Source organism: Carettochelys insculpta, chromosome 5 (genome assembly GCF_033958435.1).
Source record: "Carettochelys insculpta isolate YL-2023 chromosome 5, ASM3395843v1, whole genome shotgun sequence".
Lineage (NCBI taxonomy): Eukaryota > Metazoa > Chordata > Testudines > Carettochelyidae > Carettochelys > Carettochelys insculpta.
In genome coordinates, this window is record NC_134141.1 from 65,043,859 (window position 1) to 65,060,843 (window position 16,985).

Genomic DNA, 16,985 nt, shown 5'->3' on the forward strand with positions numbered 1-16,985 from the left:
AAGAGAACACTGGATGCCTGTAACTCTGTAAAGTCAGCTGGCTGATCAGCCTTGCCCTCCCCAAGGGCAATGCCACTGAAAGGAAGTTTCTTCACCGGGTACATGACGAAAGCCTAGAGCCCACCTGTGGGTGGTAGCAACTGAAGGTTGGGGAGCAAAGGGAAGGTAGGAGCAACTCTTGAATGGAGGGCTGCCTCATGGTTGGTGCTAAGAGTGGGGACCAGCTGAACCTTGCCAGCTGGTCAGTGCACACAAAGCGCCGAACCAGTTTGGAAGACCTCTTCAAACCTGACCAGGCACTTCGTGCGTGCTCCCTTCTGTTTTCCTGCACAGAGCTGGGACTTCTGCACCAAGGGACAGTAGACACTTTGACCAAGCTCCTGGATGCATAGGGGAGAAGAGGCAGAGCTGAGCTCCCTCGCACGCCAATGAAAATATGTTTACATGCCACTTGTGGCACGTGTGCTGGGGGTTGGCAATCTTTGTTCTACCTCTTTTCATTTCAGAATGGAACAAAATCGAGCCTACCCAATTCACTGGTGAGGAAAAAGGTCTCCTGCCTTCTTCTCCATGATATAGTCTTGAAAGATTTGATAATTCAATTAGGTTAACACACTATATTCAGAGAGACAATCTTAAGAACATGACAACATTTGACAGATTTTGTTTTAGAATGAAAATGCTGACCAACTGAAGGTAAGTTCAATACAAAGTAGTAGTTCTCGCATCAAGATTTTAGGGACAAGATTTTACTATTTCTATAACAAAACTGTTGACACTTTGAAACATATTGTTTATATGACACATTTTAGAGCAGGCACATCATCTAACAAGTAAACAAGACCCAAAATATGATAGTTGATTTCTTTTTAGCATTGTTTCAGTTCTGTTGACACCAAATCTCTTGGAAAAAATCTTGTTTGCTCATGCATGATCAAACGGCATTATTAACCACCAACATTACAAAACTATTTGCGTCAGTAGTAAATAATTAAACTGGTCCTCTATTCACCAAGCAGGAAGCCACAAAAATAGTATTATGCAAACTCATATCACCTAAAAAAAAATTTAAACCAATTTTAAGAAGATGGTTAGCAATGGCAATATCTGTACAGTAAAATACAGACACACAGTTTTCTAAAGACATGTATTTTAACATAGTTAATATATCTCCAGTTAATTGTAAAAACACAGTTAAAACTCTAAGACTGATATTCATTCAAGTGACAGAAGGTAGAAGGCTTTCTTTTACTTTAAAATAGAAATCAAGCCACCTGAGACAGCAGCACACAAAACAGAAACTAAACATGAAGACTGGATGTAAGAAACCAATAAAATCAACTCAAGAGAATTCATAGATATGCTAATAAGGAAGAGAAGAAAACAAGCAATTGCTTGGTTATATTTTCTTTATTTCTTTGAACACACAAACATGGAGTATGTTATTTTAAAATGAAATGGAAGCTGGAGCTAGCATCTGCTGAGCTGTAACGAGAAACTGCAAATATCTTAGTGGACACAGCAGATCAAATCTCACCATTAAAGTTTATCCAAATAAAGGCTGGTTTAAAGATGAACACCCAGATATTTTCCACTAACTAAGGCACTTCAGAGTTTTTATTCAGGGACAGCATTTGATTCGTTAAATAATCCAGAGCCCTCAGACACCAACTAATAAAACTGTTTTAAGTTTACTATTAGCAGAATTATGACATTGGATATCATTTACTTACGTAAGAATTCTTGATTGTAAAACAAAATTTAGTGGGTCTACAGAGTTGACAGAGGTATAAATGAATGAATATTTACAAACCTAAACAAAAACATAACACACTCAAAACTATATTAACGAATTAAATTCTGCAGTCACATATTACCTTCTCTTACCAATATGATACAGTACACTGTGTGTAAAGCATATCACATAATCTCACATATATTCTAAAAGGAGAACATTTTTCTTTCCACAGCCAGCAAATTTTCCTTTTACTACCAGAAAAAAAACAAAACAAAACACCACCACTATCATTTTAGGTATGCCAAAATATTCAAGGTACATCAATATCATTTAGCCATTACTCCTTTGAAGAGCTACTATATTTTGGCTGTGTACCAACTTGCCATTTCAACTAACTTCCCCCTTATTCTCGTTCAACTTGTCTGTTAGACAAGACTACTAATGTACACTTTCTCGGTGGCTGCCTATGTGATGAACATTGCACAGAAAAAGGATATCCTGAATTTTTGTATTTTTTGCAAAATGAATGTATGTGCTGTTATTTTCTTTCACTTATGTAACCTTAAAGCATGCTCTTACAGACTTTTGGAGAAATTCTGGCCACTTTAACAAAAGGACTTTTGCTAGCAACTTTCGTCAGAACAGGATTCTACCCTATGACAACTCAGGCACTGTTAAACTTTGATGTTTGTACCAACTTCATAAATAGAATTAAAATACACTATTTGAACTTGGGTGAAGTTAAGAAAAGCCCTTCATTCTCAAACTAGAGTAATCTGATTTAAGGCTTGGAATAGCTGGAAAAAAGAAGCATTTGATCTAACCCTTAGAGACACATGCTATAGGTCTGTTTATGGAAGACTTTCAGAGTATTTACTCCATTGCTATTTAAGAAGGCTATAGTATGGAACATTACTCCATTCATGCTTGCCTGTACCTTTTCTCATACACTACGTGTACATGGAAAGGAAACGGCTTGAATTTGGCAATAAACGTAAGCAACATATTTAGGCTTGGAAGAATTACATTTTTATTGGCAAGCATGAATTTCACTATACGCACAAACCAAAAATAACTAAAATTTAGAGTACCGGAGATATAGCTGTGTTAGTCTGTAATCTATCAAAAAAAAAGCAGTCATGTAGCACTTTAAAGACAGTCTGTTCTGGTAGGGCTGTAGATCTGAAGAAGTGGGCCTGTCCCACAAAAGCTCATCACCTAATAAATTATTTTGTTAGTCTTGAAAGTGCTACATGACTGCTTTTTTGTTTTTATAAAATTTACAGTCTGAAAAATGTTGCTTAAGAAATTTTGTTGTCAGCATTATTTGCCCGTATATTTTGGACATGTAAAATTGATGATACAGCTGTGACTTTTTAAACCAACTATTTAAAGTAACTTTTAAAATCAATAAACATAGGGGGAAAAAGTTGAAAAATAAACATTGACATCCACTGAAATAAATACATACAAATCTAATTCTGTCAAGCCTGAACATACTACAGATGAATAGCTCAGTTTTAGTTAATGACTGTAAAGAGAAACTGTCATCAATCTTTTTTTAAACAGCTTGATTTTCAAAATACCAGCTTCTGATAAGCCACATTACACATAACATTTCTTATTGTTTTTTACTTCTTAAAAAATAGATTCCATTCCTCTGCTGCTATTTGTAAACAGTTATGTTAATAATTAGCTGGTAAGCCTTCTTGATGAAATTGTGATTTTCAGGCAGAGAGTGTCTCAATGGCAAATGATCATATGATGTTATAAATGTAAAAGATGAAAGAAATCCATGAGATAATAGTTCAAATCAGTCTTACATAAATTTAAAGTTCTCCTATTCATGATATCTATTACTGTTCATTACAGGAAAATGAGGGGCAGAGGAAGGAACACACACACACTCTCTCTCTCTCTCTCTCTCTCAACCAGGTACCGCAACAAGATTTGTTTTGAATCTAAAAATTAAATTACCACTAAATCCATTCAACAAATGCAATCAAATGTTGGAAGGGAAAAATCAGTCATATATGTTTATGCAACTGAGATGATGCATATTCCTATGCCATTCTTGTATTTTTAATCAACAGATAAAACGGTTAAATCTGAACACCATGTACTAAAAAAATGAAAACAAGAAACAGTTTTTCATGCTCAGTTTAATTAAATGGAGATGTAGTAACTGTATACTACTGTATTTGTGCAAATGCTTTTAGAATATAACACCTCCTCTTGCAAAAATGATTGTTTTTTTTTTATTTCAAAAAGTCACTGATTTCTGTTCTGGTTCAAGATCAGAGAACTTCTAATCTCTACAATTTAGATGAACTCAGAACATGGTTTAAACTATCACTCATGTATTAAGCATTCTAAATCTATCATAATCTGTGCACTACAAAATACACCCCACTGCCTTGTGGGTTATCCTGGGAAGGAGCAAGGCTAAGGGAGTAAACCCTGACAGAAAATCCGGAGGGGAGTCCTAAGGTGGTTCTGTGCCAACTTCTGGCATTGACCTGGCAACTCCTGCAGCTGAGTTGGTACCAGACGTAGAGGTTATCCTCTCCTTTGGACTATATCAGTAAAGCTGAGAGGGGGACATTGGCGTCTGGGCAGCCCAGGGTCCCAAAAAAAAAAAAAAAAATTGCACAGGCTCGCGCCTGGAGAGGTACTCTAGCATTGCTTAACAACGTTGAACCAACACGAGAGGTAACAGATGCTGGTTCAGCAAGGACTGTCACTCTCATGTGGGCCTTCACAGTCACAGTCGACGCTGCAAATGGTGATCCCAAATGGAACTACAAAGGGCATGATCCATAGTCTACGTAGACTGAAGGATTCTACTACTACAAAATACACAGTAGCGCTATAAAAAATATAAAACAATGGCCAGGGCAGCTACTGTACTAGCAAACTAGCAAACAATCAAGAAATGAGTTTCAAGAAACAATAAAACATACAACTTTTAAATATAAGCTCCTAGGGGGCTAAATACCTGGCACAGTCAGTGTAGTTACAACAACAGTAAGACACTAATCGTAGTAGACTCAGATGTTAAGCAATCTTCAATTTCATGACAAAGTAACACAAATGCACCTATCCTTACAAAAATTGCAAACTAAATACAGTAACTGAAAAAATAAATGAGGTCTGGGGAGATCTTTAGCATAATACAAAGAAAAGTACAATAGGTTGCACCTCTGTAACCACAACTCACTGGACTGGCAACATCCACGGTCCAGCATGACCATGGATGTTCCCAGGCCAGAGAGCCCCAGTGGCCAGGACTCAGGGAGCAGGAAGGCTGGGAGCCTGGGTCACCCACAACAGGGCTGGGGCCACCCAGCAGGCAGCCTAGCTGGGGCCAGCAGCAAGGTGGCCAGACAGGGCCTGGAAAGGAGCCAGTGGAAGGCTCCAGAGCCAGCAGAAGGGAGCACCCTTGGTCTGGCAAATTCCCTCATTTGGGACCCCCCCCAAGATGCTGGACCAGGGAAGTCTAACCTGTACCAGAGGAAGAGCAAGGTAGGGGAGAAGAGCACTTGCTTTCTTTGCTGCAATGTACAAAATAGAAACCATTTGTAATTATACCTTACCTTTAAATTTTTACAAAATCAGTAATTATAAAGCCTCTCTGCAGTGTATTTTAAACAAAACAGAAATATTCTGCTGCCAGGTCAATTGGTATCTATGGATAGTTCTCTCCCTCCTCTCCTTCCCTGCTTGTTTTTTAATCTAGAAGATCACTTTTCAGTCTCGTGTATTTTTTTAAAAACCAATGTCTGATCACACAATTAATTTATTTTTGCCACTATGATAAAAATATTTCTTAGTAATTAACTTACCAAACACTAAACTACACTCTTGTCTTATCTGTCAATGCAGGAGAGTAGGAAAGAAAGGGACTCCCATATTCTTTGTACAACCCACAGCAGGGCATGGATGAATACTTGGTGGTCAGAGAAGCACAGAATCTGGACTCACGGGGCAACTAGGAGGCGAGTAATTAGAGCCATAGCTCTGCCACACATACATGTCACCTAACAAAGCTGGCCGGCTGCATATGCACACACTTGCATTCAAGTTACGGTCTGAAGCACAAAAAGATGCTGTAAATTACTCATCTGCCACCCCAGCGCAGGTAAGGAGCACAGGGAGATAAAGCAGCTCAATGAAGTTGAATTTCCCCTGAGCTGGGATTTTCACCATCCCCCTTGCTTCATGTGGTGATTAAATAACATACATATTTAGTCGTTACATAATATATAAAAATCTAATAATCTGTCTTTTACATTCACTAAATATTTACATTCAGGCTATACCAGTTCCTGAGCTATGCTAACATGGAGAAAAAGCAGTTCTCAAAATGAACACAGAAACCACTAAATGTATTTGAGACCCGATCCACCATTTTTCATCATCTAATTAACTGCCAAATTCAACACCGGCAGACCCTAAAATTTACATTATGTGCCACCATTTAGTCAGATATTTAACTAATAGCGCAGAACATAGTATAATAAAGTACTATTCGAGTATTATGAAAGCTAAAATGTGCCTTTTTGATATGAAGTTTACTGTCCTCCATATTTCAAACCAGTCATACCAAATAGCGAATTTAACTGCTTGATTAAATTATAAAATGAGCTATTTTCCTCAACATGTGTTTACAAGAATACACAGTATGTCCTTTTAATAAAACTTTCTTTTTTGTCAATCAAATAATGTGGGAATTGCACAGCTGAAGAATGAACAACGAAATAAGACATTTACACATCCACCTCACCTCCTCCTGCATAGGCACCACATGCTGTATGTGACCCAGCACAGATTTCTGCATTTCACAACCCATTTCTAACTATTGTCTAAATTGACTTAATTTTAAACTTTATAGATGCCTCAAAGCACCATCCACACTAATAAATCACTGTTTCCATAGTAACTAATGTGGCAAAAGCAAAGGAAAACTAAAAATAGTACAAAGTGAACAAAATTTGACAAATCTCTGGCATTAGCAAAATGTGAGATGATGTAATGTATTAACATTTTATCACCCTTATTTGAGAAGACCTGCATAATTCATAGCTCAGCTTTGCCAGTCTTAATTAACACAGGCAACTCAAACTCATGACAATCAAAACTTCACACCATTATCACTCTCTATACAATGCAAATCTTGAGCCATTCTATATGTGAATGAATACACACACACACACACACACACACACACACGCATTTTCCAGAAAGCTCTCTGAAATACAGGTTTGAGAAAAAGACCATTCACAATTACAAAATAGAAAATACCAAACCCAACTGCTACTGCAAATGATTTAATTCAAACCACTAGAAGATCAACCCTAAGACCACTTGCTCATAAAATTTACCTGATTTGGGAAATAAGTTGTAGGTTAGCACCACGTATGAATAAATTCCCAGTAAGTAATTAAAAAATAACAAAAAAACAGAATCATATTGTATATACAATGGTATACAACTGTATTTGAAAAAAGCACAATCTACTTCACAGAAAACAAATGGCAAATCCCACATGTGCACTTAATAGCAGTGGCTCCAACTAAGCTGAAAGACCTAGGATATCTTTCTCCAGAGACTCAAGAAAAGGACCACATACTACTCCAGCAGCTAGTTACTTCCTTCCGCAATTATTTATTTGCATTTTGCAGCTTTCATGGTTCTATGCAATGACAAACTGCCACGCTGTTTTTTCAATAATGACAACTACAGAACACAACCAGTTGCTACAAAGCTCCAAAAACTATTTATTTTTCCCATTTTTATTTTTTTTGAAATTCTAATGATCTGAGCAGGCACTTTCCATCTAACAGTGAGAAGTATATGGAACAAAATTAAATTATACCAATTTATTAGAACATTTATAAGCACTTCATGTTTGTGATTCCATACCATACCATGAGAATGTTACTGTTCTTATACTGTTCTTTCCATATTGTTTGTAATACCTCCCTATGATTTTTAGTATTGATTACTTTACATTTACACTTGTTTTGTTTCTATGGTTCTTGTGGAGCACAAGCTATCAACTGTTTTGCTAACTCATCTGTGCATCATTGATAATGTTAGTACTATTTTGGGCACAGAGTTTGATAACTAATGGTGGTTCTTCAGATGGATGTGAAGTGAAGCACAGAACATGGGGACATCTAAATTAATCATGCCTACAAAATTGGGTGAAAATATATGGTGAACTTTTTTAACTCTATTTTTTAGAATTTATAGAACATGTTTGTAACCTAGATTACCTTTACATATCTGATAGTGGGAAAACTTTATACTTGAAACCAGGGAAATATCATTCAGTTCTCGAACAATCTGGCCTTATTAGAGTTCCACCAGGTAAAAAATTACACCATTACAATAGATTAAGCAGCTAAAAACTTTGTCAAAAACTTTTAACTGCAGTTTGAACCATATCACCACTGAAAATAACATTTCTCCATAAAGGAATTACCACCATGTTTCTGTTAGCTTGATTCATTTAGGTCATACTAAAAAGCTATACAGTGAGATATCTGGGAGGACAAATGGGGAGAAACTATTTAAATTGCACTGAAATGCACAGAAAATTCCAGAGTGGGACTGACTTGCGAAAAATGTCAAATATGTCAAATACTAGAAAGCATAGGGATTGTTTGGAGAGTTGGCATGACAGAACAATTAATACTGTTCTGATGTGCAGAACTTCTGCTTTTAGCCCATCTTCATGATCTTTACAAATCAATAGGTTTTGCTAAAATGGGAAAGGCCAGCATACTAAAATGCTTCTTCTGTCTATGTAGCTCTTAGCTTGAAACAGACTCTAGCTAGTTTCTTTAATTGTCATAATCCCTTGCTGACTTATCAGCCATGTTTTCCTTGACTCAAATTCTCTCTCAGTGAGCCATTCATTGCATATTTAACTTCTCTTTCCTGTCTTAATGGCTGAATAACATAGTAGCATGCTACAAGAGTCACTAATAATTGAATTCAAACCCAGACACAGACTTCAAAATTTTAGCCTGTTTTATACAGTTTAAAGATTTATCCAGTTTATATTACGCACTACACATTTAACCATTTATCTACCCATTCAAGTGGCTAAAACTGTAGTATGGAAAATGAGTATCTTTAATCCTTACCTGTGTATACAGTTTTTTGATTCAAGATATGCCATGCCAGCAGCAGCATCTAATGAAAATTTCACTAACTGTTTGGTTTTTAGCTCATCCTTCTTCTTTCTTAAAAAGGAGAGGAAATCACCTCCTAGAGAAAGAGATAAATGGACAATGAGACAGGACAGCAATGATACATTTCTCTCTCGTTAGGGATGCTTGACTGAACAAAATGTATTACACTATCAGCAATGATTTCCTACTAATTTGTTTGAGGCTATGATAAAAAAGAAAATTGGAAGAATACATTCCTATTAGCATTTCGCTACCTTAAGCTGCCCGGAATATTGCTCAAAGTGCTTCCAGTTGAAAGCCATACAAAGAAAGAACAAAATTTAATCAAGGCCATATTTTTACTGCATATAAGCCATATTTCCCTATGTATACAAAATATGTGTTTGCATAACTATGAATTACGGACTAAGAATTTACAGATAATAGGGTCTGATTAAAAAGTAGCTTTAACCACATCTTTCAGCTGTAACAGTCTATTAAACACTGAGTATGGCAATAGGTGATGAGTTTGTATTTGAAGATTTATAACAGTTAAATAATGTCTCTGTGATTGTTGATTAGGACAAAAGTAAACAACAGAAAGATCACAAGAAACCTTGTACTGGTATGTGCTGATGGCTAGAAACGTGCATTAAAATCTAAAATATGCCTGATTGCAGCAGACAGTGCCAGAAAGCATAGTACAGGTTGCATCCCTTGGACCTGACCATTCCTGTAATGAGGGAATTTGCCACATGAAGAGAGGTCCCCTCCCTCTGGCTCCTAGTTTACTGCCCCTCTCTGCCACCAGCTCCCCTTACATCCCACAGGCCCCTCTTGCTGCCAGCACTCTGTTGCTGGGCTCCCAGCCACCTACCCTCTTCCTAATAGCCTCCCAAGCCAGGGGCTTTTTGGTCCAGTAATATCCGGAGACCTGCCAGACCATGGGCATTGCTGGAGAATCCCGATTTTGGGAGGTGCAACCAGTATAACTCTTTCAAGTCTGAAGGTTTACATATTATTATATAGAGAGCCATTTTGCTAGCCTTCAATTCATTTTACTATGTGCTGAATTGATTCTAGTGATCTCCTCTCAAGTAATGCCCCATAACACAGTTTTCATATGCTGTCTTAGCACTGGAGAAACATTACCATATGTTAAAAGATTCACCTGGGATTTTTTTTTTAAACAGGAAATATCTAGTTGTATTTCACGTTATAAGAGATAAACTGAAGGATTATTAGAGAAGATTTTACTCAGAGACAATTTCTTTCTAGCCCTGCAGTCCCGAGCTATCAAGAGTGTTTGTGAAAGGAAATAGCATCTTAATTTTCATCCCCTGTACTTTTTTAAAATACTTTACCAAGGATCTGTGCTTCTTTTGATATAAAATCTCTGTAGGTGATGGGTTAATGAGTTTTTCCTTAATGAAAGTTCCCAGGAAGCTTAACCTCCAGTTAAAACTCTGTTGCTTTACCCCTTTGCTTGCCCACAGAGCACCAAGAACATTTTAGAAACAAATATGCTTTCCTTTAACCTGATGTCCAAATAACGTTTTTGTATCTGGTGAATGTACTGTACATGTACACACAAATATCATCATATACTGGAACAAAATGATGATGTGAAATCAGTTCTGTTTTACGTTATCTATAACTACATGCATTATATCTGCATACAGCTTACAGGCTCAGTCCTCAAGTGTGTGCAGCACAGGCTGGGCACAACTGAGGGAGAAGGGGAGAACCACAGCAGATTGTGCCTCTCCATTTCACGACTGACCAAAGGCTGGTATGGTGTAGTTTAGACCAGCGGCTTTCAACTTGTGGTCTGCAGACCCCCAGGGTGGGTCCAGAAAGTATGAATAAGACAGACTGAAAACTGGCAAACAGATTTCAAATCTATATACATGCAACAGATTTCCAAAGGGATCTGGATCTGCCTTTGAAATTTCCAAACGAGTCCCCAGCCCCATTGACATTTTTCAGGGGCTGTCAAATGAAATGAGGTTGAGAATCACAAACTTAGAGCAACAATAGAGCTTTGTTAAACTATGCTTATCTGACCATGGCCCTAAATTTATGTGCACACTGGAATGAAACACACACAGGTGGTTCATGGGAGCAGACCTAGGCTTCAGAGCTTGATTAACACTGCAAGGTAGACAATCAAACTCAGGGAGCCTGCAAGAAGGAGTGGTCCCAGAGTCTGGGATTCAGCCCAGCTGTCAACTGCAATTTTATAGCCCTGCAGCAAGAGCCCTGGAAGCTCAAGTCAGCTAAACCAGGGCAGACACAGGTGTTTTACTGCAGTGTAGACATATTATAACAGTCAATCTTTACCAAGCTCTGGATACTACATTTTAGGTTCTAATGAGAGAGGAAAAGCACAGAATACCCAAAGTTTGGCTAAGTTATGGCTAAAGACTAAGGGTATGATCAGAGTGTGATCAGCTCTGTGGAATAACAGTCAAAAAACACAAAAATGGTTTAAGACGCATTAGAAAATAAGATCAAACTAAGAATGAAAAATGCGTGCTAAATACTAGCAAAAACTTCCCGCCAGTGAATTCTATTAGGCTATGAAAGGATAGGACAAAGAAGCAATGGGCATAAGCTGCAGCAAGGGGGGTTTAGTTTGGACATTAGGGAAAACTAACTAACTGTATGGGTGGTTAAATCCTGGAATAAGTTACCTAGGGACACTGTGGAATCTCCATCACTGGACATATTTAAGAGCAGGTTAGACAAACATCTATCAGGGATGGTAGATGAAGAACAGAAGTTGGTCACTGAGGCAAATGGTGGGCTTAGGGGTAACTGGGTTCCCCTGGAAGGGACGACTGCAGAACATGGGTGTTCCACAGGGAAAGGGGCCCCATAGTCTGAGAGGGATGTAGCCCCAGTGTGGTGGAGATTGTGACAGCATGGATAATGGCAGGTATGCACTAACTGGAAAAGGGTGCTTTTGGGCAGCGAGAGCTAATTCTCAGGACTGTCCAGCAGAAAGTGCTGTGGTGGTGACTCCAACCTCTAACATCCACATATCAGTAGAAAGATATAAATGAGTCAGGCAAAATATAAATATTTAACAATAAAAGAGCTAAATTGGATCATTTGGACAATCTTAATGGTACCCCTAAATTGATTCAATAGAATATCTACTCTCTACTATATATTTATTTGTGTGTATGTGCGCGCGCGTGTAACTGTTCAAGAACACCTCCTAAATGTTAAGAGCTAGGATCACCAAATTTGGTATACAGCTTCCCCTTATCATAACGCAAAGAAAGGGTTTGGTTGTGCCACGACAATGGGATATGCCTGGAATGTACCAGTTTCTCATGAAATGGAATGGGAGGGATCTGCAGCAGAGATAGTTATACTGGAGAAGGATCACAAGGAGGAGGCTGCACAAGGAACAGAGTGGCCACCAGGGGAGCATAGGCTCTGGGTGTTACCAGACAGCCAGTGCCCAGGCAGAATAGTTTCCACCCCTCCTCACCCCGTGACCTATACTCTGAGCCCTTCACCCGCTGCCTTCACTCCTGCACTCACTCCCCCAGAGCCTATGCCCTGAGCCCCTCCTCACTATCTAACCCTGACTCCTGCACCTGCCACATTCTCTGCCCCTGGCCCTGAGCCCCCAACATCTCCAAGCTCCTGCTGTGACTCCTGCGCCTACCACACCCAGATACCTTCCTTGAGCCCTTCCTTAAGTACCTAAGAAACACCAGGCCCATATGCTAGAGAAACAGGAGAAAAACTGTTCTAAAAGTAACACCTGATGGTGGAACTTGCTAAATAAACGGTTACATCTACAACAAAAAATAGCTGCAGAAAAATTTGAAAGTAGTATAATAACTGTGAAATGTGAGCAAAATGCACAAGATGATGATGACTGTTACGGACTCTGGTCACAGTTGACATCTTAATGCTAATAATTACCTCATTATTGTTATCTTCATCCTCCCTCTCCCTTATTGTCCCTCCTTTTGGTTGCTTCTCTAATATCCCATCTCTAAAATTAGATTGTATACCCTTCTGGTAAGTACTGTGGCTTTTGTTCTGTAAAGCGTCAAGAAAAGTTTTGGGCACTGTACAAAGATAAAAGTAATAATAAGATACTACTATATTTTTTGCACGTCAACTTTTTTTTCCAGCCCCTTTCATAAAACTAAATTAGAAATTGGAGATAAAGTTCAGTAGTTATCCATGTCTGGGCGACAAAAAGTCCAGTTACTATACAAAGAACAAAAAAACAACCAAAACTACTTAACAGTTTTGGTAAAAATAAACAAAAATCCAACATACATCAACAAAAGACCCATGCAGGCCAAGAAAAAATACACAGGTAGGGTTCTACAAATATGTAGATATTCACTTTATACTCACAGTTTCCCATATCAGCAGATGTGCATAAAGATATCCATAGTTTATTTTTGAGGATATGGATGCGGGTACAGATTCTGTCTCTACTACCCTGATAATCTACGGATATCGACTTTATATCTGGAGATCATTTTTGCAGATCCTGATACTAATTTTGTAGCTGTGCAAGGCCCTCCATATAGGAGGAAATAATGAAAGGACAGACATAGAAGAGAAATTTCTGTGCAGGTCAGAGAAGGCAGCCAAAATACAAGAGCTTTCAGCATAATACAAAGAGGAAAATATTCAATAGGAAACAGTAATCATATATGTTATTTGCAGTACTAATGTAAGATGAAACTCAGCAAAGCAAGAATTCAATAACTGAGATAGCATTGCTTACCACGAGCAGTAAAATTTCTTTTGGGACGTCTAACAAAACAATTGGCCTATTCCTTTCATGAAACATTAACTCAGGGTCAAACTGGGAGTGTGCTACAATCAAAATCTTCTTTTATATTTTTCAGAGTAAACAGTCTAGTTCAGATTAGTTTGTAATAAGAACGCCTTGTATATGATTGCCCTAACAGTCTTGTTAAGAACACCAGGAGTATCTGTCTGAAATAGGCACCCGAGTATCTCCTATTTTAACCACCAATCCTGCTGGGCATAATAAGCAACAGGAAGTAAACTTTATTGCGGCAGAAAGGACAAAAGAGACAAAGCAGAACAAGGAAAAATTCCTAGGCTACGTCTACGCTTGCCCCCTTCTTCAAAGGGGACATGATGATCAGGCTTATGGGAGATTACTAATGATGTGCTGTGATGCATATTCAGCATTTCATTAGGCTAATTCTCCACTGCGGCAACTTCAAAGTGTCAAACTTCAAAGAGCCGGCATGCCGTGTATCTGTGGGCACTTCAAACTACCTTTAGTCCCCACTTTGACACTTTGAAATTGCCACAGGGGAGAATTAGTAATCTCCCATCAGCCTGATTACCGTGCCCCCTTAAAGACGGGGGCAAGTGTAGATGTAGCCCAAAGGATTAATAAAAACAGATTTCAAAACTGTAAATTAAAAATTAGCATTGCCAGCGATATAACTATATATCAAAGATGTTTCTAATTGTGAATGAGCTCAAATATGAATGTGAACAAGAACTGAATGATCTCTAAAGATAAAGGAAAAATAACGTATTAAAAATCTGTGTGGATCAAAAATATGTATCACCCAGTTGTTAGCCGACGGCCAAGGATGTTTGGTGAGGTGCCAGCTATGCCCGTTTTATACCATCCGTGACTTTAACCGCTAGGACGCACTGTCCCTTCGCGGCGGGCAGCCCGGGCTAGGCTGACAGATGCCCCAAGGTCCTAACCACCCGTGACTTTAACTGCTAGAGCTCAGAGCTCCTTCGCAGTGGGCAGTCAACATTGACTGACATGTGCCCCAATGGCAGCACTAAGAGCCTTTCCACACCCGTGACTTTAACTGCTAGAGCTCAGAGCTCCTTCGCAGTGGGCAGTCAGGATTGAATGACAGGCGCCCCAAGAGTTTGCCCCGTGGAGGCGGCACAACTCAACGCTAGGCTCTTAGTACTCTCACCTAATGGCCAGGCTTTATAGCCAAAACGGCTGAGGTTCTTTAATTGTGTTGGCTGCTTTACAGTAAACCAGAGAAACAAGTCAGGCTTATGCACAAATGGTTACCAAAATTTATTAAACTAGATTCTAATCATGTGGTTACAAAATTGCTAGTGCCTACTTATTTAAATGTATAGATGTTACACACACAAACAAGTTACAAAGCTGAAGCCACAATCCCAAAGAAAGAAAACAAAGTATAGAGCTCTATTTCAAAATATGTGTACACTAAAGATAGGAGATCAGGTGTGGGTGCTTCTTACCCTCCTTGCATCTCTCGATTCCAGCGGTGCCAAGCCAGGATCGGTCACTCAATTCCGCGGAAAGACGAATAAGGGACAAGGCTCAGGGACCCTCTTAGCTGCAGAAGCCTTGGGAGGCTGTCACTTATCTGACCAGCAGATAGATAGTGAAAAGCACTCAAAAATCATGGTGCTGTAGGTCCCATACTTATACCTCTGTACTCCTTTATTCTCTTTCTCCTTTCTTATGCCAAATTGGGGCTGGTCTGTCTGGGTGACGCCAGCTCTCGCAAGAGTAGTTTACACTTGCAAGGGAGAGAAACAATAAGTTTCGACTACTGGACATTCTTTTATTAGGGTAAATATTTTCCCACCTAGGATGTGGGTGTGTGTGCATCACGTTATTTAGTAGGGGCTAAGAGCCATGTCTGTCACAGCTTCTCTGTCTGCTGTGAGCCTAATCGTTGTATATGTTCCCAGAGGCACATTGCAGAAGCACACCTGTGCTTCTCACAGCTTCAAAGGCTGTGCTGGAATTTATGTTAAGTGCCCTGTTGTTTTGGCTCCCTTGTGTTCCCAGCAATGCTGGTCTGAGAGGGGGCTGGCTGTCTGGCTACACCAGTACAACTGGGGGTGAAAAAACCCCTTACTTCCTGTCAAAAGCTACAAAGATAAATAGATGTCAAAAGTAAATAATAAAAAGATATTAATCAAAATGAAAAAAGGTAGCCATAAGTGTACAAAAAAATGGGAATAATAAATCAGGATCAAATGATATCTCTTTCTACTTTGGCACATGATACATCTAAAAGAAAAAAAGCCACAGTGTTTTGTAGAATTGGCCCAAAACCAAGCAGTCCTTAGAGTCTTTTTAGAAAACTGTCTCAAAATACTGTTTACTTCACAGCTATTAAGTATTTTAATCAGCATTGTCAAGATCACCACTGCATTAGGAACTAGAATTTTTGAGGTATTTACAAGACCAGGACTTGGAGACATGGGCAGGGGGGAAGAAAGATTTCAGAATGGAATGTATCCTACACAGTCAACAAGAATCTTTACGATGTTTCTCATTACGAAGTTTCAAAGACTCATTACATAGCACCAAATAAAACCAAATATCAAAAGTCTGTCTTCCAACCCAGCAAAGTGCTGTGAAACACAATATGCTGAAGAGACAGTTACTCTCCTAGTTCAATAACTCAAGTTGTTTGAGATGTGTTCCCCCACCCCATGGGTGCTCCTCTCCAGGTTCATCCATGTTGTTTGCTGTCAGAATTTTAATACAGAATTAGGGTCACACATGCGCTGTGTTTGCGTTAGAGTGCCAGTAGCATTTTATTTAGTGCCTGTGCAACCTAGACCCTGCAATTTTCTCTCTAAATTAGAGTTCACCATCTGAACTCAGAAGTAGAGGTCAGTTGTAGAGCACCCACCGAGGGGACATATCTTGAAAAACCTCAGTTACCACACAAGGTGAGTAACCTCTTTTTTCCAATGGTTTCCCTGGGGGTGCTCCCTGTTCTTAGGTTGGAAGGCGTTTTGGAGTTGGTATATTGGGTGAAGATGATGTAGTTTGGACCAGCCATATATCTGCTTGTAGGCCTTGACTGAGTAATGGTTAGCAAAGGTGTGTTCAGATATCTGGGGGGCAGCTTCACATATGTTTCTGAGGGGAACACTGCTTAGATGTGTTACTGACAATTGTATTTATCTGGTAGAGAGCTAAGGTCCCTGCTAGAGATTACGTGCCCTTTAATTACTAGCAAAGGTGAATACATTCTAATATCCATTTGGAAAGCCTCTGC

The 16,985-nt window shown here is 39.0% G+C and overlaps 1 protein-coding gene across 16 annotated transcripts in view; it reads right to left on the minus strand.

The window, feature by feature from the left end:
* FER (FER tyrosine kinase) overlaps nucleotides 1-16,985 on the minus strand; it is a 443,173-nt gene that overhangs the window by 89,512 nt on the left and 336,676 nt on the right. For 15 of the 16 annotated variants that reach the window (XM_074995257.1, XM_074995259.1, XM_074995252.1 and 12 more), the window contains one exon: nucleotides 8,896-9,019. In XM_074995257.1, coding sequence (XP_074851358.1) covers nucleotides 8,896-9,019 — 124 coding nt within the window. Of the gene's footprint in view, nucleotides 1-8,895; nucleotides 9,020-12,870; nucleotides 13,020-16,985 lie in introns of all 16 variants that reach the window. The other variant, XR_012645737.1, reaches the window with a different exon arrangement.